This window comes from Rhinatrema bivittatum, chromosome 13, assembly GCF_901001135.1.
Source record: "Rhinatrema bivittatum chromosome 13, aRhiBiv1.1, whole genome shotgun sequence".
Taxonomy (NCBI): Eukaryota; Metazoa; Chordata; class Amphibia; order Gymnophiona; family Rhinatrematidae; genus Rhinatrema; species Rhinatrema bivittatum.
In genome coordinates this window covers 82,193,826-82,218,215 of record NC_042627.1, presented here as the reverse complement: position 1 = coordinate 82,218,215, position 24,390 = coordinate 82,193,826, and the positions used below count along the sequence as shown (strand labels likewise).

Below are 24,390 nucleotides of genomic sequence, written 5' to 3'. Positions count from 1 at the left end.
TCATCTAGAATAAGAATGCACTGGGAGCATCGGGCAGTAACATGCGTGTTCCTCTGTGATATCACATGGGGGAGAAAGCAGAGAGAGCCTCAGACAGTAACATACATGTTCCTCTGTGATATCATATAGGATGAGAATGTAGAGGGAGCCACTGACCTGAAGAGTGAAAGTGTCCCAGAGATGGCTTTGTTCTGTCCAGGGCACCTCTCCCACTGATTCAATGCACCATTTCTTTTGGGTCAGTCTCTTCATAAAGGTTCGTAGTTCAATAATGTAACTGCTTAAGATATCCACACAGACCTGCAAGTTCTCATCAAACTCTGCAAGGAACGAGAACAATCACTCACACCCATTAGAATATTCTTCTTGTTTAATTCGATATTGGCTGAGAATGCTTGGAAAGCATTTTAAAAGGGTTAGAGATATGGCCCTATTTTATCTAAATTATGAGTAGCTGATGTTTAGATGCTTTGATATTTATTGCAATACACTGTATGTGCCATGCTGTGAATGTTCCCATAATACGTAGAGTGCAGAGAGCAGGGGATCTTGCGAGATGCCTAATTCCTCCTTTTGTATTTTCCTCTTTCCTCCTTTTAGCTCCAGCTCAGTCAGAACCAGTGCCAAGATTCTGGTGCTACAGCTCCTCAGAGATTACCTCCCCTCCCACACTTCCTAGTCTGCACACTGCACTAGCGGTCCGAAGGACAAATCTGAGCATCCCTTTCACCTCCAGTCATCTAATGGCCTAACTGGCTCCCTCCCACTTCTGCAATGATTTTAAGGACAAATCTAAATGATGCTTGGGTGCATAGCGAAAGGAATAAAACAGCAGGAAAAAAGAAGGCAAGATTGCCTCTGTATAAGTCTCTGGCGAGATCTCATTTGGAATACTGCGCACAATTTTGGAGACTGCACCTTCAAAAGGATAGAAACCAAAGAGAGTCCTCCAGAGGGCAGCCACTAAAATAGTCTTCACCGTAAAGCTTATGGGGGCGGGAAATGGAAAAGTGGTTCTTTCCTGCTAATTTTCATTCCTGAAACTGCCATGGATGTGATTCTGGAAAAGACAGCGGCTTGGCAGGCGCCTGCTTCTGAGAGAAGAGACCTCTACCTGGCCAATACTCCTACAGGAACTTTTCTTGTTCTTCTTGGGCTCAACTTTGGGTAAGGGACCAACTCAAATGCTTCACCAGCTGTTCCAGGCCCTTGAAAGAAAAACTGCCAAGCTGCGACTTGAAGCATACATGACTTCTGGCTGAAACAGCAGAGCTCCACATCCAGGCTGGAAGAGCACAGCAAGTCGTACAAGCATCCACAATATAGGGCACACCGGCCTCCGAAGGCTCTGCCTGCTTGGAGGAAAGAGAGGATCCCACCCCCTCGTACCTGTGGCTGCTGAAACCCCATGAACAGGCCGGTGGCAAGAGACAGATGCCTACAGATGCCTGTGCGCCCAAGGCTGTGTATCCCATCATCCCATGTGCCATAATACCAGGAAGCGCCAGGCTGCGACTCCAACCCCCCACTGGAAGAAGGGCCCCAAACTTTGCCTCTGGTATCCCCGAGAGCCACGACCTCTTCAAATTGAAACCCATACCAAGGGTTCTTTACTGTTGCTTTCCACGAGACCATTTCTTTGGGGGTTTTTTTTTAATAAATTAAAGTTTATTGCTTCAACGATGCTTCAAAATAATAATACAAGATTATAATTCCAATTAATAAACATGTGAAGCAACACTATCATTTCATCCCCAATATAACTAGCACATCTCACATTAATACTGCTTTTTACTGGAAGAATAATTCAACTGCATATCCTAACAAACAAAAACCGAACAGAGCTAATGAAATCCTCAAAAGAAATCTCTTTGACACTATTACATGTCCCTTTCATTTATTCATATAAAAGAAATACAAATCCACTCTAGCAAGTTTATAACTTCCATGCCTAGCTTGAGCTCTCTCTATAAGGACCGAGGGTTATAAGTAACCCCACTTATATCAGAGAGCAAGTCGCTTGCCATTGCATAAATGGATCCCATATCCATTCAAATTTTGATACGGTGCAAATTTTTATGGCAGTCAATTTATTCCAAATATACATTTTTTCAATTCTCCGTACAATTAACCCAGAGAAGAAGTTATCTACAGATTTTGGAAAGATTGCAATTTCACATCCAGCTGCAATTAGAATGTGCTGAGTCAAGGACCAATAAAAGACATCATAAGAACATAATATGTTCATCTAATATGCTGGGGACATTCAATAATGCACATTTAGGAGGAAGTGGTAATTGCAGTCCTATAATCTCCTTAATAAGGGAAAACACCTTCTTCCAAAATATCACAATAGATGGGCACTCCCACCACATATGAAAAAAATGTACCCTGTTCATTACAACCCCTCCAATATTATTCCTCTAAAGTGTGATATGCTTTGTGCAGACGTTCTGAGTGAAATACCAACGTAAAATAACCTTCTAGCTATTTTCTGCGAATGACGCAGATATTGAACTTTTCTTAGTATTAACAAAAAACAGATCCCATTCTTTCACATCCTAGATCTTTTTCCCATGCTCTCATATTGGGTTCATTATTAAGATAACCATATATACTAGAAATCACTTTCCAAATTTTATCTGCGTTTTCACACCAATTTTCAAATTGTATCTTTCCCAACAATAAATCTCTTTTCACTCTGATTTCAAGAAAAGTCTAACTTGGAAATAAGAATACATGCCTAAGTGATCTAAAGAATATGTCTCACAAAGTGCCTCAAACATTAAAATACAGCCTTCCTCCCACAAATGACCCATCTTAGATATTCTCTTCTCCAGCCATCCCCAAGAAAATTAAAAGTCCATCAGTTTAAAATCCAGATTATGATTAATGGAAGAGCTATAGAAATACTGTCTATTATGCACAAATTTAGTGCCACATTGCTTCGAAACTCTCATGGTGGTATCAGCTGTCAAAGAGAAAGCACTGAATTGTCTCTAAGTCTATCCTGGTTGCCAAGTTATAGCCCACAGGGGCTTGCGACCAACTAAAGACTGTTCTATATGGACCTATTATTCCAATCCAGCCGCAGAATACCACAACCCTACATGGGGAACTCCCATTACTTTCCTGAACACCCTAGGAGGTTTCCTTTTCCATATGAATGCAAAAATTCTCTTTTGCCGCCTCTTTAACATAGCACTAGAGAGATGTATTGGCAATGTTTGGAAAAGGTAACAATCTCGGAAGAATATTCATTTTTGTTGCCACTATCCACCCCAACCACGATAAAGAATATCCCCCCCCCTACTCTTCCAAATCCCAAAACACAGCCTGTATTAATGGAGAATAGTTTAATTCAAACAAGTCATTTAGGTTGTTACTTATATTAACACCCAAATATTTGACCACCTTTTTAGTCCATTTAAACAAAAAATGTATTTGCAAGGACTGGATCTGAGCTTCCGGGACAGAGAGATTAAGAAGTTCAGATTTCTCTAAATTTAGCTTAAAGCCAGAAACTTTGCTAAATTGATTCATCTTGTCCACTGTCCTCTGCAAAGAAACAATGGAGTCTGTCAATGTAAATAAAATCTGCAAAAAGCAATAATTTGTAAGCATGAGGCCCCAATTGGATGCCCCGTATAACTGAAGAGTTATGTGTTTTGATCGCCAAGGGTTCTAAAAATAAAGCAAACAACAAAGGTGAAAGCGAATACCCCAGCCTGGCTCCCCGCTGGATTAAAAAAGGAGCAGAATATCCCCCATTAATCTTTACAGATGTTCTAGGTGTATTATTAAAGTGACACAACCAGCTCAGAAAATGAGCCCCAAAGTTCATCCTCTCCAGAATTTGAAACAAATAAGACTGATGAACAATATCCAAAGGCTTTTTCAGCATCAATGGATAGTAACACTGCTGCGATCTCATTCCTTTGCACACACCAAATCAGATTAACAACTTTACAAACACTGTCTGCAGATATTTGACCAGGAATAAAGCCGGCTTGCTCAGAATGAACTAGTTTAGTCATAACCCTTATTAATCAATTAGCTGACACTTTAGCCAATATTTTCAAATCAATATTAAGTAGTGAAATAGGTCTGTAGGATCCCTCCCTGGTTTAGCAAGAATAGAGATGCCTAAGTTTGCTTCAGATAATAGCGTGTTGCCATCTCTTAAGGAGTTAAAGTTAGCAATGGAAGCATTTTCTCTTTTGAAAAACACTTAAAGAATCTTGCAGTAAATCCATCAAGACCAGGAGCCTTATTTACCTTAAGATCAGTAATAACCTGTTGTATTTCAAAGAAAGATTTCTTTCTTTCAAAGAACTCTTTATCCAAACCTGAGATTTTGGGGATAACAATAGAACTTAAGTAATTTTCTATAGCTGAATCCTTATACTAGTAGGGGATGTTAATATTGAACCCTCTGTTTTTTTTATTTTGGTAATCTGATTTTGATGTTTTGGGTTTTTTTATTTGCGAGCTAAAAGCCTGCTAAGCCTTATTTCCCCATTCAAAATATTGTTTAGCAATATCTAGTGTCATCGATATAGTACCTAGGTCCAGCAACTTCAATTCATCCCATACTCTTGACAATTTAGTAAAGACAAAGGGGGATAGCGTATGTTTATGTAATTTCTCTAACTCTGCCAATTTTCCTAGTAATATCCGTTTCTTCCTTTTTGTAGGAAGCCCTGAATATTAAATGCCCCCTGACAACTGCCTTCAAACATTCCCAGAGGAGCAGAGGGTTGGTATCAACATTATTGTTGCTCAATAAATAGTCATTAATATCCTCTGACAACCGGTTATGAAAGGTCACATCTATCACTAAAGCATCGTTTAGTTTCCAATTTTGGCTTCTTTAGTCTAGTTCTTTCAATTGTAGATCCAACTTAATAGGGGCATGATCAGACCATGTAATCACACCTATGTCCACTTTCACAATTTGATTGACCAATGCCTTTTCTACAAAAAACATATCAATATGGGAATAAGATTTGTGAGGATGAGAATATAATGTGTAATCTCGGGCTGTGGGAAAACAGAATCTCCAAATATCTATGAGATCCTACTTTCTTCAGTAATAATTGAAGTTCAGCTTTATGCTTATTAGGCAGAATTGTCTAATATAAGAATTTGTCTAATATAAGAAGTGTCTAATATAAGAATTGTCTAATATAATATCTTACTGATTATCCTCCATCAAACTGATCCAGACTTCTCCAGTTACTGCAACGTACTACCACTTTTGTTAAACTTCTATCATCTTTTTCTTCTACTCCCAGTTAGATTCATCCCTGTTTTATTGTAACTTCTTTTTCTGTGCACTTGGTATAATTTGTAATGTATACTCACAGGTTATAGTTCTGTACATTATAATGTATTACTCACCCCTGTTCTATGTAAACCGACATGATACGACCATTCGTGAATGCCGGTATAGAAAAAACACATAAATAAATAAATAAAAATAAGAGTGGGTCATGTTGAAATCACCTCCAATTATTAGATGACCCTTAGCAGCAAGTACCTCATCTATAGTTACCAAGAAAGCATACTGATCTGAGTTAGGGGAATATAGGTTAAATAATGAATAAAGAACACCTTCCACCTTGAACTGGAGCAGCAAGAATCTCCCCTTAGGATCTCCATAGCTCACCCTGATTTGGCACATTAAATCTTTAACAAATAATATTCCAGCCCCTGCATATTTTTCTTCTTTTGTGTCTGCAACAGAATATGTATGAGAAAAGTTATGCCAATTCAATAAGTTTTAAGAGGGTCTCTTGTAACATTATGATAGATGCATGTGAATTTTGTATTTCCAGTTTAAGTAATTGTCATTTTCTAGGAGCGTTTAGCCCTTTTACATTTATTGATAAGATACCCGCTTTAGCCATAATTAAGTGAAAATAAAAGCAGATCCCTCAGCTCCAGGAGAATATTCACTCCAACACATTGCCCAAACTTATATTAATGAAACTGTATGTTTTTACATCATACTCCCACAAAACTAAACATGGTCTTGCCCGTATTCTTCTAATCCTTCTTAGTGCCTGAAACCACCTATAACTCCCCTTCCCCCTCTGTTGAATTTCTGATATTACTCTATAGTGGAAGTGCAGTAGCAGCAAGAGGTGTGTACATCACCAAATGTAGCTCAAGTTTCCCCGAACATCTCATTCATAGTAAATATAATAAAAACAAAACACAAGTCCCACATCTCATAAAAATATGAAACATCAGGCCATAATAACTTCAAACCCTCAGCCTTCTAAAACTTAAGATCAATCTACACTTCAGCCATGAAGATTAGTATCGCCCGACTGCCTTCTCAGCCTTCGACCTCCCTCTCCTACTCTTTGCCAACAGGGTATCTCATCTTTTGATGCCGTTGCACTTGTAGATCACCGAGATACACTTATAATGGCAATTCCAGCACGTTTCAAAATGGCCGCCGCTTCCGCGATCAATTTTACTTTGGAAATAACCCCTCGGATGGTCATGGCCAGTCGATAACGAATTCTCTCTTTATGAAGCAACGATGTTATATCCTTAAATTCCATTCGTTTTCAAATAGTGACAAATCTGCAAATACAGAAATATTGTGTGTCCCAAGCCCAGGAAAGCTGTTTTCTGGCTGCTGTAAGAACTTTCTCTTTAACCACATGACAATGAAAGCAAATAATAACGTCTCTAGGCTTATTTGCAATTTTGTGCTCTTTCCAATTCCACTTTCGGAATCTCAGCATTCTCCTCTGAGCTATTTTGTGCCAATAAAAATGCACAAATGTTTTGAATCACCTCCATGCTATTAGCATATTTCTCAGTTTCAGGAATCCTGCGAAAGCACAAATTGCAGTGCCGTGCTCTATTTCCCATATCTTCCATCTTCTCAATCAGTAATTTATCATAACGTAACTGCAAACGTTTAATGCTGTCTGCTGGGCCTCCAATCTCACATCGGTGCCCGGTATCCGTCATTTCTTCTCTTAATTCAGACATCATATTTAAAATCTCTGTTTTGTTGTCTTTCATGGTTTTATGTAGGTCACAGAAGCACTGCCTGAATTCTGAGTCAGGACATTACTTACAGCCTCCGCTTGAGCCGAATTCCCCTCTTCACACTCCTCTTCCAGTAGCAGCGCATTCGTGGCCTCCAGTTCTTCCAGCGTGTCAGACTCCGGGGCAACTTTTACATATGAGAATTGCCTGAAACCTGGCACTTTTTTTTTTTTTTAAGAAGTCATCTTTACGATAAAGGGACGCTGTGTTTGTGTTCGTATGGCCAAAAAATCTAAAGGATGTGGGAGATATCAATAGGATGAAGCTGATCGAGGGTAAGAGCCATTTTTGCCAGTGACAATACATCCTCCCCTCCACAGAGACCATTTCAAACAAGGCCTATGGGATGGGAAACTTAATGGGACCATAGGCTCCTCCAAAATAGGGCTTTCCCTATCCTTTCCCGGCCACCATAATGTGTTAAGGATTGTATTAACTAAAGACAATTTGCCCCTCCTGAACAGCTGAACCAGTTAAGTCATCAGCTCTGTCAGGCACAGGGGTCGCAGCCTCCTCCTGAAGAGACGCAACCCCATCTCCAAGCCCAGGAAAAAACTCTCAGTGCCCTTCAGGGAAAGCTGTCCTATGAGCTAAAATCCAATGCATACAATGGGGTATGCCATCTTTTTTTTTCTTCTGAGAACAGGAAGGCACAAGATGACCTCCAGAAACCACCCCACAGGAGTTACCACCCCCAAAAGGGGCCCCTTGGGATCAGTAATCTAACACAGGAAATCATTTCCTGTTAGTCCTTTGATGTAGGAGAAGACTTTCTTCCCTCACAAACCCCTGCACCATGGGAACGAAAACCAAAATGGCCACCGTTTCCGCACCACAGGGAAAGCTCAGCACCGTCTGTCTCTGCAGCTCATAGAGCTTGCCCCCTCCCTCCTGATACTTGCAGCAGCATTAACAGTCCTCAAACTGTTTCAGTCGATGCCGACACACGCCCCATGCAGCTCTGAGGCATTAAGATGTGCTTTGTGTCTCTCCTTGCCTCGCTGCATTTCCTATTCCCAGTGGGAGCTGCTATGGCGAGTCCCCAGACCGGCAACCACTGCCGCAACTGCCACGAGCCCTGCGTCTTCACCTGCTTCACCGTCCTTCCCATGCTCAGTGGGAGCTGCAGTGAAAAGCCATGAAACAGGCCACTGCCGCCGGGAACTGCTGTGGGTCTCACTTATTCAAATCGCAGGGAACTGTTTCTTGCTGGGGTCTGATCTAAAACTGGCAGAGCGTGGCTAACACCACTCACCAAGTAGCCGCTGTCACTCTCTCTCCCCCACATACAGGCCGCTGATCTCCATCAGTCCCCACAACAGAGGAACCTTGCTGACCTCGTCTACTTCAAGAGTTTTTAGGGTCTGAGTCAACAGACCTGGCAACTCGTCTTTGTGAAAAAAAAAAAAAAAAAAAAGAGTAGAGTCTTATCTGGCTCCGTTAGGTGGAATATCCTACTAGGGAGATGCACGTCCACCATCTGCTGGAGATGGAGAATACAGGCAGGCTGTCGGGGTAGGGCTATATGTCAATGAGTCATCTGCTGACAGGAGTGCATAACTCACTGGTGTGGACTGGCCTGCCCGAGTGTAGAGGAAACACAGTTGAACATCCCAACTACACCCTTCCTGCCCCCCCTCCCTTCAGTCCTCAAGAACACCTCTGACTCCCTTAGAGTTTAAAAGGCAAAGATCCCAGATGCACTAACGCAGCATATCCTCAGTGTCTGTTTGTCCATGTTCATGCATTCTCAATGTCTGTCAACTAGACTGTGCTGTTGAGTAGGGTCTCTGTATCTCTACGTTCTGTGCACATCTTGTAGTGCTATATATATGTTTAATAGGAGGAGTATGTCTAGGATCTCAACAAAGTAAATTCGACAGGATATCTTTCAGTGCTGTGAAAGGCAGGGGTCTCTGAACTCCCTATTCTAGCAGTGGTTTATGGACTTGTAACTGTCACTAGAAGCTTGTAGACTTGCAGGGATTCTGCTTGGCAGCCTGACTATAGATTTCAGCTTTTATTGAAAGATATTATTATCTGTTGCCATCTTCTTCACGAAGCTTACCATCTGTACAGCTGCATAGCTGCTGGATTTGCTTGTTTAGAAAGGAAAGTGTCAGGTTGAGCAGCTGCTCAGAGAACTGCTTACTCTGAGTCTCCAAGTTACTCTCTCTGATGGCCCTGCATAGCAGATCCAAAGCTGCTCTCAGCTCCTCCACATCTGAAACAGAATTGGAAGAGAAAAAGCACTCACTGACAGAAATGCAAACACTTCCTTGTATGCCATGGCCACAAGAAGTGATATGCATGCAGCATCTGAACGGAAGCCCAGTCCTAGAACCTCACATGAGCGTACAAAGTATTTACAGAAATAAACTTAACAGCAGACATGAACATGGAGGTTCCTGATCAGTTAGCGGTCTATGCAGGCTGCAATATCTTTTACTGTATAACATCAAAAAGAAAAAGGCGGTTTGCAAAGCACAATTCAAAAATCCACAGGTGTGCCAAAATTCAAAAAACAAAAATATCCAGAAAAAAATATTTTATAATACAGATTCAAACACATCACTGAGGTGAATTTATTAATGAATCAAAAGACTATATACGGATTTTTTTTTTTATTTTACAGATTTCTCCTCCAGCTGGATATTTTGTTTTTTTGGAAGTCAAAACTATTTTCCACACCTTCACTGCTGCCCATTTTTATTGCTCCAACATATGCATTCTCAAGAGAAACTTTCCAGAGCTGAGAAGGCGGGGTGTGTGGGTAGGGAAGAGCAGCATGTAGGTGAAGGGGAAGGGACTGTATATTGGTGGGGAAGAGCAGCACATAGGTAATGAGACAGGAGAGGAAAATGTGTTCTTACCTGCTAATTTTCATTCCTACAATAACAAAGATCAGTCCAGACTCCTGCATTTCTTCCCTAGTAGCGCAAAGATGAATAAAATCAGTTACTTCCCTGGTGCTTCCTCGAAGCAGCCGGATTGTAGCAGGATTCAACGGGCCTAGTGGGTGAGAGGGAACTGGATCAACCCCCACGGAGATAAGGACAGAGCCAATCTGAAGGGTCAGCAACCCCCAGCTCATCCACCTCAGACCAGGAATGGCACCACCAGGACCTAGAAACCTCCTGGGATGAAAGCTAAAATGCCCTCTCTTTCCTTTTTTTCTTTGCAGACTGCAGGTTTTACACCTCTACAATCTTCTGGAGCCAGAGAAATGCAGAGGGACTGCAGGTGGGACACTGGGTTATGTAGCAGTGTCAGTGAAACTCTTTTCTCTGTCTCCATCTGCTGGCAGGGAGGAAAACCCCAGGAGTCTGGACTGATCTGGGTATGAAAAGCCAGTAAAGAGCAGCGTATAAGTGAAGGGAAAGGGACTGTGTGTGTGTGTGTATGACGGGGAAGGGACTGTGTGTGTGTGTGTCTGTATGACGGGAAAGGGACTGTGTGTGTGTGTGTGTGTGTCTGTATGACGGGGAAGGGACTGTGTGTGTGTGTGTATGACGGGGAAGGGACTGTGTGTGTGTGTATATGACGGGGAAGGGACTGTGTGTGTGTGTGTATATGATGGGGGACTGTGTGTGTGTGTATGACGAGGAAGGGACTGTGTGTGTGTGTGTGTGTCTGTATGACGGGGAAGGGACTGTGTGTGTGTGTATGACGGGGAAGGGACTGTGTGTGTGTGTATATGACGGGGAAGGGACTGTGTGTGTGTGTATATGATGGGGGACTGTGTGTGTGTGTGTATGACGAGGAAGGGACTGTGTGTGTGTGTGTGTGTGTATGTGTGTGTGTATATGACGGGGAAGGGACGGGGTGTGTGTGTGTCTGTATGACGGGGAAGAGACCGTGTGTGTGTGTGTGTGTGTGTATGACGGGGAAGGGACTGTGTGTGTGTGTGTGTGTGTGTCTGTATGACGGGAAGGGACTGTGTGTGTGTCTGTATGACGGGGAAGGGACTGTGTGTGTGTCTGTATGACGGGGAAGGGACTGTGTGTGTGTGTGTGTATGACGGGGAAGGGACGCTGTGTGTGTGTGTGTATGACGAGGAAGGGACTGTGTGTGTGTATGTGTGTGTGTATATGACGGGGAAGGGACGGGGTGTGTGTGTGTGTGTGTGTACATGACGGGGAAGGGACTGTGTGTGTGTGTGTGTCTGTATGACGGGGAAGGGACGGTGTGTGTATATGACTGGGAAGGGACTGTGTGTGTGTATGACGGGGAAGGGACGTGTGTGTGTGTGTGTTTATGACGGGGAAGGGACTGTGTGTGTGTGCGTATGACGGGGAAGGGACGTGTGTGTGTGTGCGTATGACGGGGAAGGGACGTGTGTGTGCGCGTATGTGCGTATGACGGGGAAGGGGACGTGTGTGTGCGCGTATGTGTGTATGACGGGGAAGGGACGTGTGTGTGTGCGTATGTGTGTATGACGGGGAAGGGACGTGTGTGTGTGCGTATGTGTGTATGACGGGGAAGGGACGTGTGTGTGTGTGTGTGTGCGTATGTGTGTGCGTATGTGTGTATGATGGGGAAGGGACTGTGTGTGGGTGGTAGGAGCAGGGGATGGGAGAGAAGCAGCATGTCAGTGTGAGGATGGGAGCAGCCCAACTTCCTAAAGTCCCAAAGAGGGAGTTACACACAACAGGGACACAACTGGTTCTTAAATCTGTTCACAAATGGGTTATCCCACGCCAGATCCCAAATGCTACATTAACTGCACATTCTAATTTGATTGTAAGTTCTGCCTCTGTTCATTTACATTTATTGCAGTTCATCTTAAGACCAACTTTGTGAGAGGCAGAATATCAAATGTTGATAAATAATATATAAAATATGGGTGACAGGGGTCCATGTGTGGAAGAGGAGCTGCAGTTGTAGATCAGTTACCTACTTGTTAAATATCTCTGGGACAGCTCTGTAGCATCACTAGCAGGGAGGGAAAAAAGATTCTCTTTGCTCTTTAAGAAGAAATCAACCATGTCCAGCTGATGATTCTCTAAACCTGCCTGCAGAAAGTGAAAAACAGTATTAAACCCTCCTCCGACTCTGCAGAAGCTGCTGCTCTGTGTCCTGGGGTAACTAAAGACAACAAGACAGGAGCAGATTCACTGACGTCCATCTCCCATCCCCAATCACTAATGAGAAGATCAGGAACTACCTCGCTTCCTGCAACTGTTGCACACTTAGAGAGACCACCAAGGCTGCTGAATTAGAAAAGAAGACAGGTAGGAGCTGCTTAGTTTCTCTCTCCCTCCTGGTTTCACATTGCAATTGTTGAAATGGCTTTTACTATAAACGTGAACCCTCCTGAGCCCCAGGTGCAGGACTCCAGTGCTAGATATTGGCTTAGAGTTTTATAGCCTTACTGCAGCTCAGTACCCTTGGCAAATCCTGTTCTGTCAATTTTCAACTCACTGCTGCGGCATCAAGGAGTGGAAAAGTTTGAAAATGTGATGAAATCTTTACTAAAGTTCTGAATTACAAATTAACCTCGTTCCATCACACATTCTGGTTTATGCTGCTGCTTATACCCTTCCCCTGATGAGAGGCTGGAAGTTATTCCGACCCTGTCTGCTCTCGTGTTTACCTCCAGGGCATGGATGGGAATGGAGCATCTTCCCCACCGGTTGAGATGGCACAGGGAATCCACAGTACCAGCGGTCCCATGGGCCATCAGTCTGTTTAAGAACTCATCCTGAGTCACACCAAACAAGATCACAGAGAGCCCGTCATCTAAAAGGGAAACACACAAAGCCTTCAAAATATCAGTGCTTTCAGATGCTACTGCAGTTATCTTCCCCTCTACAGAAGAGTATTCTTGTATTTCTTAGTTTGCTTGTCTTTATTTTCTCAGGCTTTTTTAACTTTTTTACTCTTTTTGCCTTTCATTCTCCCTTTCCTATTTCCTCCCCTCTATCCACTTCTCTTTCCCCAGCAGGCAACAGCTGTGATGTCTTCCCTGGATAGAGACCTAGCAACAGCAGGAGCTCCTCCCAAACTGAAGCCTGAGGGTGGCATTTCTTCCTGGGTTGTGGAATACCACAGTGGCTGCTTCTATGTCCAGTTCTGCCACTGAGTAAGCGGATCTCCACTTGGGTCCACCACAGCAGAAGAAACTCCTCTTCCCTGCCCCAGGCCATGGCAGGCTTACAATGTCATGAATACATTCTGGCAGCTCTGCCCTCCTGAGCTTGCAGTGCCTTCACCGCACCGAGATTCAACAGAAGAGCCCTTTTCTTCTTTCTCTAATTGGAGAGCCAAAATGACCCCCCCTTCAGGATTGCTCAGGTCCCCCAGTTTGTTCACCCCTGCTTTATTCTATTAATTATGCCTCTCCCTACACACTCGAGCATCATCTTAGCTATGGCCATGGCCTTGTCGAACTGCTTCACTACCTTACAGTTATTGGATACAATCCCCCCAAGGCCTCTCTTCTGTGTTGTGGACATCAAGATCTCACCTTTCAATCACAACTCCTTTTGATTTTTGCACCCCAAATGCAGCTCTCTGAATCTGATAGTACTGAAATTTAGTCGCTAAGCATCTGCATCTACATCATCGAAGGATACAATAGCCCCTTTTTAAAAAATTGTTAATTTGTGTTACGTTCTAGTCGCAGAGAAGGGCAACAAAAATGATCAAGGGGTTGGAAGTCTCCCCTATGAAGAGAGGCTGCATAGGTTAGCGCTTTTCAGCTTGGAAAAGAGATAATTGAGAGGGGATTCAATAGAGGTTTACAAAAACAGGAGTGGAGTGAACAGGTAAAGAGGGAACAGTTATTTATCTTTTCAAGTAGTACCAAGACTAGGGGCCTTCTCATTAAACTAACAGGTAGAAGATTAAAAAAAACAAAACATGCACAAGCAAGCTGTGGAATTTGTTGCTGAAGGACAAGACCAGGGCTTAAAAGGGGTTTGACCAAGTTCTTTGAGTAAAAGCCCTTAAACCATTATTAGCCAAGTAGAAATGGGAAAGCCATCCCTCATCCCTGGGAGAGAGCCACAAGTTATGATCTCTTCGGCTCTGCTCAGTACTTGTGACCCAGCAGTTAGTGTTGCTGGGTTTAGACATGTTCCTGAAGGAAAAGTCACAAACAGGTAAAAATGAGAAAGCCACTGCAAGAAGGCTAGGATCTTGTCGGGTACTTGTGAGCCAGACTGGCCACTGCTGGAAACAGGATGCTGGGCCTGACGGACCTTTGGTCTGACCCAGCATGGCACTTCTTATGATCTTATAATCCTTCTGTAATTTTGCTCACAAAGATATTGAACAGGAAAAGCTCCAGGACTGATCCCCGAGGCATTCCATTACGTTTTAAAAGAGATTTCCATTTATCACCATATTCTCTCATCTACCCTCAACCAGTTTTTAATCTATTCCTCCAGCGTAGCCCCGTTCCTGGATGGCTCACTTTATTTCCGAGCCTCTTATGTAGGGCAGTATCAAAAGCTTTGCTGAAACCCAGATACACCACATCAGTGTCCACCCGCGATCTAACTCTCTGCTCATCCAACTGAAAAAATTGATCAGATCCGTCTGACATGATTTCCTTTTGGTGAAAGCCCTGCTGTCCCAGACCCTGCATCCCTCCAGTTTCAAGATGTTTCACTACCCTTACCCTTCAGATGGGTCTCTTAATTTTCCCACTACAGAAATCAATGTAATCATTCTATACCTTTGTACAAGAAAAATGTAACAATTCACCTGTGTATATCAAACACGACTGCTCCTCTCCGCCACAATTTACAGGGGTACAAGCTCTGTCCAGGGCACAGTATGTCACCTCCTCTGTTTCCAGGTCCCATAATACAACAGCTGAGGCTTGGTTATCCATTCTCAGCATAAAAAGTGCAGTAAACGAAGTGACAGAAAGGCAGTGAATTCCTGCTCTTTCTGCAGACTCCTCCACGTGGATCTTCTTCCATACACGTCCAAGCAGCTTCTCCTGAGGGCTGACTGCAGGACTGGCTGTGCGACTTGGCTGGTTTGGCAAACTGCCGTACCATGGCACATGCACAGTTACTGCTCGAGCAGTCGTGTCAGACCTTTTTGTTATTTTGTACAGGGAAGACAGGCGTGCCTCCCAGGATCTGTGCGGAAAAAACAAGAATCAAGTCACTTGCTACTTTCTTCGTATCTGATCTGCTTTTCATGACACTCTCAGAACTTGTGTTTAATAATGGACGAGCACTTGGAAATACTAGAGAATTACACATCGGGTTGGGAAGATCATACTGGCCGAGTAAAGAAATAACTGAGGAAGAATGGATTCACATATTTAAAAAGGTTGTGGAAAGGAAATTCTTTGAGAATGGATCTATGACTTTTTTTCACAGCAAGACTATATAAAATGGATTAAATCCAGCCACAACTATTAAAGAAGATATAGTGAGAGGTGCCTTTAGGCATGTTTGGTGGCCCTGTCTAGTTATTAAAATACATTGAGTGGAAATAATCTCCTGGATTTATAAAATCACCAGTCTTAGACTTCTGGCTGATCTAGGTGTTATATTGTTGGGACAGAGAATAAATCTCTTCTCTCTAACAGCAAGAGGAGACTTAATCAAGCCTCTCATATTACAGTACAGTCTACCAATGGAATCCAATAAAGAAACCATCTGGCTCCTGGTGGAACATTTTTGCTACGGAAAAGTTGACTTTCTGGGTTAAACAGATACTCAGAGGTTACTACTCCGAATCAATTAAGCCTGATACTTCACTGATACTTCAATGATCTGGTCATTCAGTACCGGACTGCAGAAATCACTCATGAAGAGATTTCTGAGTGACGGCCATTTCTCGTACTTACCTTTCTATAACTGATACTGATGATATCCCAGATAGAAGGATGACCTGCACCTTACATTGGATGAGATATGGCGGGAAATACATCCCATATCAATGTGAGCTAAAGAACAGGCCTAACGGTTAAGTTATCCCACGGAGGTTACAGCTTCCACGCTGTGTTTGCGTAGTTGATACCTGCATGTATGCTGCTTATATCCGTATTGAATGGGAAATAAGGCCGATGTGTTTGCGTAGGTGATACCTGCATGTATGCTGCTGATATCCGTATTGAATGGGAAATAAGGCCGATGTGTTTGCATAGGTGATACCTGCATGTATGCTGCTTATATCCGTATTGAATGGGAAATAAGGCCGATGTGTTTGCATAGGTGATACCTGTATGTATGCTGCTTATATCCGTATTGAATGGGAAATAAGGCCGATGTGTTTGCGTAGGTGATACCTGCATGTATGCTGCTTATATCCGTATTGAATGGGAAATATTGAATGGGAAATAATCTTGAGATTACTACTGTAAATATAAATACTATATAAATATATATATAAATATATATATATAAATATATAAATATAAATATAAATAAAAATAAATACTGTAAATATTGAATGGGAAATATTGAATGGGAAATAATCTTGAGATTACTACTGGTATTGAAATTGAGTCAATTCTAAAGAAAATGAAACCAGCTTTCCACCCCACAGACATCTTACCTACTAAAATTCTTCTTTCAATACGTTCTACAATAGCAAAACCTATTGCTAAGATTCTTAACAAATCCATCACCACAGGCATAGTTCCTTCTATACTTAAACATGCTATCATTACTCCAATGATAAAAAAATCTAACCTAGATTCATCTGATCCAGCAAACCTTCGACCTGTATCGAACCTACCCTTCCTTTCAAAGATCATGGAAAGAGTCATCAACAAACAACTAACTGATTACTTAGATGATCATCAAATACTCTTCCCATCCCAATATGGGTTCAGAAAGTACCACAGCACGGAAACGCTTTTGATATCACTTTCTGAGGTGCTGCTAAAAGCTTTAGATGCTGGCAAATCATACCTCATCGCCCTTCTTGATATATCAGCTGCTTTCGACACGTGAACCACAACACCCTTATTACCCGTCTTTCTGAAATAGGTATTTCGGGATCAGCTTTACAATGGTTTCAGTCATTCCTGAGCAACAGAACATACAGCGTTAGATGTGGACGAAGTGAATCCAAGCCAAGAAACCTCTCTCAAGGAGTCCCCCAAGGATCATCTCTCTCCTCCACATTGTTCAATGTTTACCTTACACCGCTATGCCGATTTCTCTCTAAATTGGGTCTTCAATACTTCATCTACGCAGATGATGTTCAAATACTCATACCCATAACCAGCACAATCACAAATGCCCTGAGTACCTGGAAGATAGCCTTATTAGAAATTAAAACTATCCTCACAGACAACCAATTGGCTATAAATACCAACAAAACTGAACTTATCATAATTTCACCTCCAAAAAACACAATATTGATTAACTCTGATATTGCTCAAAACAACTACCCTATTTCACAACAAGTACGCAGCCTTGGTATCATCATTGACAGTAATCTCACGTTTAAAAAATTCATCGCGGATACGGTAAAAAGCGGTTTCTTTAAACTACTCACGCTTAAACGTATTAAATCTCTATTACACCAATATGATTTCCACACAGTATTACAGGCTACTATTTTATCAAGGATTGACTACTGCAATGCTCTGTTACTGGGTCTACCTAAAACCACCATTCAACCTTTACAAATGCTGCAAAATGCAGCTGCCCGCATTATCACTGACACAAGCCGCCATGATCACATCACTCCAGCTCTTCAGTCTTTGCACTGGCTACCCGTGGCTCACAGGATAATTTATAAATCTATGTCTCTGATACACAAAGCCATTCAAAACAGAGAAATGCTTTGGTTCACAGATCAACTACAATTCAAAATTTCCTCCCGCCCAACGAGATTCCAGAATTTAGCCAAATTAAACATTCCTGCACCCAATCTGACTAAACTCTCTAGTACAAAAGAACGATCTTTCATCATTGCTGGATCAACAATATGGAACACCATGCCCTCTGAATTACGCCAGGAACTCTGTCACAAAAAATTTAAACAAAACCTTAAAACCTGGCTATTTAAAAAAGCCTACTATCAATAATCTGAATCCTCATCTACTCTTCCTAACATCCACAATCTATCATATATTGTTTATATGTTATTAATACAAAGTTACATACGGTATTGTATTCAAGTTACCATGTTATATTGTAAAGCGCAATGCTGAATTACTGTTTGTATGTAAACCGAGGTGATGTTATTTACGTACCCCGGTATAGAAAAATCTATAAATAAATAAATAAATAAATAAATAAATAAGGCCGATGTGTTTGCGTAGGTGATACCTGCATGTATGCTGCTTATATCCGTATTGAATGGGAAATAAGGCCGATGTGTTTGCATAGGTGATACCTGCATGTATGCTGCTTATATCCGTATTGAATGGGAAATAAGGCCGATGTGTTTGCGTAGGTGATACCTGCATGTATGCTGCTGATATCCGTATTGAATGGGAAGTAAGGCCGATGTGTTTGCGTAGGTGATACCTGCATGTATGCTGCTTATATCCGTATTGAATGGGAAGTAAGGCCGATGTGTTTGCATAGGTGATACCTGCATGTATGCTGCTTATATCCGTATTGAATGGGAAATAAGGCCGATGTGTTTGCGTAGGTGATACCTGCATGGATGCTGCTTATATCCGTATTGAATGGGAAATAAGGCCGATGTGTTTGCGTAGGTGATACCTGCATGGATGCTGCTTTTATCCGTATTGAACGGGAAATAAGGCCGATGTGTTTGCGTAGGTGATACCTGCATGGATGCTGGTTATATCCGTATTGAACGGGAAATAAGGCCGATGTGTTTGCATAGGTGATACCTGCATGTATGCTGCTTATATCCGTATTGAACGGGAAGTAAGGCCGATGTGTTTGCATAGGTGATACCTGCATGTATGCTGCTTATATCCGTATTGAATGGGAAATAAGGCCGATGTGTTTGCGTAGGTGATACCTGCATGTATGCTGCTTATATCCGTATTGAATGGGAAATAAGGCCGATGTGTTTGCATAGGTGATACCTGCATGTATGCTGCTTATATCCGTATTGAATGGGAAATAAGGCCGATGTGTTTGCGTAGGTGATACCTGCATGTATGCTGCTTATATCCGTATTGAATGGGAAATAAGGCCGATGTGTTTGCATAGGTGATACCTGCACATATGCTGCTTATATCCGTATTGAATGGGAAATAAGGCCGATGTGTTTGCGTAGGTGATACCTGCATGTATGCTGCTTATATCCGTATTGAATGGGAAGTAAGGCTGATGTGTTTGCATAGGCGATACCTGCATGTATGCTGCTTATATCCGTATTGAACGGGAAGTAAGGCCGATGTGTTTGCATAGGTGATACCTGCATGGATGCTGCTTATATCCGTATTGAGCGGGAAGTAAGGCCGATGTGTTTGCATAGGTGATACCTGCATGGATGCTGCTTATATCCGTATTGAATGGGAAGTAAGGCCGATGTGTTTGCATAGGTGATACCTGCATGGATGCTGCTTATATCCATATTGAATGGGAAGTAAGGCCGATGTGTTTGCATAGGTGATACCTGCACGTATGCTGCTTATATCCGTATTGAATGGGAAATAAGGCCGATGTGTTTGCGTAGGTGATACCTGCACGTATGCTGCTTATATCCGTATTGAATGGGAAATAAGGCCGATGTGTTTGCATAGGTGATACCTGCATGTATGCTGCTTATATCCGTATTGAATGGGAAATAAGGCCGATGTGTTTGCGTAGGTGATACCTGCATGTATGCTGCTTATATCCGTATTGAATGGGAAATAAGGCCGATGTGTTTGCGTAGGTGATACCTGCATGTATGCTGCTTATATCCGTATTGAATGGGAAATAAGGCCGATGTGTTTGCGTAGGTGATTCCTGCATGTATGCTGCTTATATCCGTATTGAATGGGAAGTAAGGCCGATGTGTTTGCATAGGCGATACCTGCATGTATGCTGCTTATATCCGTATTGAACGGGAAGTAAGGCCGATGTGTTTGCATAGGTGATTCCTGCATGTATGCTGCTTATATCCGTATTGAATGGGAAGTAAGGCCGATGTGTAATAATTCTTTTCCTTTAGCTCCCTGTGTGGGGTTGTTGGGAAATTGGAAAAATACCACTGAAAACCATTCTTGCCACAGATAAAGTTCACTCATGCGGTCAGGCACGCCTCAGCGCTGATGTGCACAATGCTCAGAGCATATCAGAGTGCTACTCCCAGGTGCTTGAAATTGCAATTATTGAGAACATCACTTACTTATTACGTGGAAAACTGAATACAACTGTATTTGGGGGAAGCTCTGGGATTATTTACAAAAGTAAATCCAGTGGCTCCTGGGGGATACTTTCATGCTTTTCACTTATCTGCACAGGTCTGGCAAAGAGTGGCAAGGACCTGAGCTCTATATTTTGTAACTGTATTAGCATATTACTCTCAGGTTGTGCTAAGACTTGTTTTTTAAAAATATTCTCTCAAATAAAAAAATAAAATCAAACACATTCAGCATCCATAAATAAGCCAAACCCTGACCCAGCACAGCGGCCCTCGTCTCGAAGAACCAATGAGAGCAGGGCCGAGGTAGCCTGGGTCCTGGCTATCAGCACAGGAAGGAGACCGGGCTTTCCCTCCAGGGGGGTTCTGTCCATAAGGAAGGGGCTACAACAGAGAACACCTTCAAGGAAGGATGCAGTGCTGGGGAACTTTCATAGCCCCCAAGCCAAGCCCACTCAGCAAATTCCTCCCACTTTCAAGCCCCCATACCTGTCCATCTGGAAGGAGCTCTGCAGGAGGGACAGACTGTGGCTAGAGCTGGAAAGGTCATCATCATCACTTCCCTCTGCTTGCTTCGTGGGGAGCTTCTCCAGTGCTGACTTGCAGAGCAAGTGCTCAGGATGCTGCCTGCACCCAGAAGAGAGGTCAAAGCCCATTACAGCACTGCCCAGGTCTCCAACCCACAGCTTTATCTGCCCTTCTCCAATCTAGCAGCCACCCAGGTAACAGGATTCAGAAGCAGCTGAAGGCCCCAGAATGAATACTAAACCCATTCCAGTCACATACCTGAAATACATGTTTAGATCCACAGCAATGACACTGCTGGAGCTGCTGCTGACCACTGCGACATCAAGGTCACGAGACACCCTCAGAGCCGTAAACAAAGATGAACCAGCGTTGGCGCTCTTTTCTGCTACAGCGGCTTGGCACAGCGTCAGGTCCACGGCTGCCAGGTGGATGCCATCCTGAGTGTCGTACACATCTTCTCATTCCTGATAAGGAAACACTCTCAGACGCCCCAGGGTCTTGTGGGTAAGAGCCAATGGCCAAACCCTGCAAACAGGCTCCGCAGTCTGCATGACAGCAAAGGTATCTGCTGAGGCAGCCTCAGACAGCCTTGGAAAAAGGCTGAGAGCTAGAGGAAATGGCCACGCATCTAACATGAGAATATAGTCATTTTATTCTAAAACGTGCTGTACACAACCACCCGCTGGAAGGCAAGCAAATGCAGAAAAGGGGCCCAAGTGATGATCTGCGTTAACACAAAGGCCTTTCAGCATGCAGTAAATAGATCCACCACGAGTTACAATAAAAGTGTGATAGGAGGGGTAGGAAGAAAACCAAGACAGAACAGAATCTCAAAATCCAAAGTAGCAACCAACGGACCAGGTGAAGGCCCTTGACTACTCACTGATTCTATGGTGATCGAGAATGGCAGCGGATGTGAATAGCACATTCAAGAGTTTGGAAGTGAGAGGGAGGCGGGTACAGATGCAGTGGAAAGTGATAGATCAAGGAGGTGACAGATGGAAGGGGAGACTGAGCTGTGGAGCTGGGTGGCAGCACGGTCTGCAGGCAGGGAGAAGATGGGCATTTTACACTTATATAATGAAAAATAAGAAAGGATAGCAGAGGCCAAAGGAAGAGAATAGGTAGAACGTGGATGAGGTAAAGCAGGGGACATAACCTGGCAGAAGAAACTCAGGATTAAATTGTGTGAACCTCGTCATGGAAGTTGTCAGTCATACAGGCAGACACAGAACGATGCGCACATCCAAGCGTCCCGTTCAACACGCGACTGGCTGTGCGTTTCCCACTTGTACTGTAAGGGGTAACAGACCACGCTGGGAGGCAGAAGCGGTGTTTGAACCTCGTCAGTCATACAGGCAGACACAGAGCGGTGCGCTCATCCAAGCGTCCCGTTCAACACGCGACTGGCTGTGCGTTTCCCACCTTGTACTGTAAGGGGTAATAGACCACGCTGGGAGGCAGAAGCGGTGTTTGAACCTCGTCAGTCATACAGGCAGACACAGAGCGGTGCGCTCATCCAAGCGTCCCGTTCAACACGCGACTGGCTGTGCGTTTCCCACCTTGTACTGTAAGGGGTAATAGACCACGCTGGGAGGCAGAAGCGGTGTTTGAACCTCGTCAGTCATACAGGCAGACACAGAACGGTGCGCTCATCCAAGCGTCCCGTTCAACACGCGACTGGCTGTGCGTTTCCCACCTTGTACTGTAAGGGGTAATAGACCACGCTGGGAGGCAGAAGCGGTGTTTGAACCTCGTCAGTCATACAGTCAGACACAGAACGGTGCGCTCATCCAAACGTCCCGTTCAACACGCGACTGGCTGTGTGTTTCCCACCTTGTACTGTAAGGGGTAATAGACCACGCTGGGAGGCAGAAGCGGTGTTTGAACCTCGTCAGTCATACAGGCAGACACAGAACGGTGCGCTCATCCAAACGTCCCGTTCAACACGCGACTGGCTGTGCGTTTCCCACCTTGTACTGTAAGGGGTAATAGACCACGCTGGGAGGCAGAAGCGGTGTTTGAACCTCGTCAGTCATACAGGCAGACACAGAGCGGTGCCCTCATCCAAGCGTCCCGTTCAACACGCGACTGGCTGTGCGTTTCCCACCTTGTACTGTAAGGGGTAATAGACCACGCTGGGAGGCAGAAGCGGTGTTTGAACCTCGTCAGTCATACAGGCAGACACAGAACGGTGCGCTCATCCAAGCATCCCGTTCAACACGCGACTGGCTGTGCGTTTCCCACCTTGTACTGTAAGGGGTAATAGACCACGCTGGGAGGCAGAAGCGGTGTTTGAACCTCGTCAGTCATACAGGCCGACACAGAACGGTGCGCTCATCCAAGCGTCCCGTTCAACACGCGACTGGCTGTGCGTTTCCCACCTTGTACTGTAAGGGGTAATAGACCACGCTTGGAGGCAGAAGCGGTGTTTGAACCTCGTCAGTCATACAGGCAGACACAGAACGGTGCGCTCATCCAAGCGTCCCGTTCAACACGCGACTGGCTGTGCGTTTCCCACCTTGTACTGTAAGGGGTAATACACCACGCTGGGAGGCAGAAGCGGTGTTTGAACCTCGTCAGTCATACAGGCCGACACAGAGCGGTGCGCTCATCCAAGCGTCCCGTTCAACACGCGACTGGCTGTGCGTTTCCCACCTTGTACTGTAAGGGGTAATAGACCACGCTGGGAGGCAGAAGCGGTGTTTGAACCTCGTCAGTCAAACAGGCAGACACAGAACGGTGCGCTCATCCCAGCGTCCCGTTCAACATGCGACTGGCTGTGCGTTTCCCACCTTGTACTGTAAGGGGTAATAGACCACGCTGGGAGGCAGAAGCGGTGTTTGAACCTCGTCAGTCATACAGGCAGACACAGAACGGTGCGCTCATCCAAGCGTCCCGTTCAACACGCGACTGGCTGTGCGTTTCCCACCTTGTACTGTAAGGGGTAATAGACCACGCTGGGAGGCAGAAGCGGTGTTTGAACCTCGTCAGTCATACAGGCCGACACAGAACGGTGCGCTCATCCAAGCGTCCCGTTCAACACGCGACTGGCTGTGCGTTTCCCACCTTGTACTGTAAGGGGTAATAGACCACGCTGGGAGGCAGAAGCGGAGTTTGAACCTCGTCAGTCATACAGGCAGACATAGAACGGTGCGCTCATCCAAACGTCCCGTTCAACACGCGACTGGCTGTGCGTTTCCCACCTTGTACTGTAAGGGGTAATAGACCACGCTGGGAGGCAGAAGCGGTGTTTGAACCTCGTCAGTCATACAGGCAGACACAGAGCGGTGCGCTCATCCAAGCGTCCCGTTCAACACGCGACTGGCTGTGCGTTTCCCACCTTGTACTGTAAGGGGTAATAGACCACGCTGGGAGGCAGAAGCGGTGTTTGAACCTCGTCAGTCATACAGGCCGACACAGAACGGTGCGCTCATCCAAGCGTCCCGTTCAACACGCGACTGGCTGTGCGTTTCCCACCTTGTACTGTAAGGGGTAATAGACCACGCTTGGAGGCAGAAG

General features: G+C 44.2%; 1 protein-coding gene across 3 annotated transcripts in view; it reads right to left on the bottom strand.

Moving 5' to 3' along the window:
- LOC115074849 (spatacsin-like) overlaps positions 1 to 24,390 on the bottom strand; it is a 161,758-nt gene that overhangs the window by 117,408 nt on the left and 19,960 nt on the right. For all 3 annotated transcript variants that reach the window (XM_029574773.1, XM_029574771.1, XM_029574772.1), the window contains exons 4-10: positions 21,127 to 21,322; positions 20,830 to 20,967; positions 14,791 to 15,176; positions 12,674 to 12,819; positions 11,978 to 12,092; positions 9,146 to 9,301; positions 157 to 320 (exon numbers count right to left, since the gene is read on the bottom strand). In XM_029574773.1, coding sequence (XP_029430633.1) covers positions 157 to 320; positions 9,146 to 9,301; positions 11,978 to 12,092; positions 12,674 to 12,819; positions 14,791 to 15,176; positions 20,830 to 20,967; positions 21,127 to 21,322 — 1,301 coding nt within the window. The remainder of the gene's footprint in view (positions 1 to 156; positions 321 to 9,145; positions 9,302 to 11,977; positions 12,093 to 12,673; positions 12,820 to 14,790; positions 15,177 to 20,829; positions 20,968 to 21,126; positions 21,323 to 24,390) is intronic.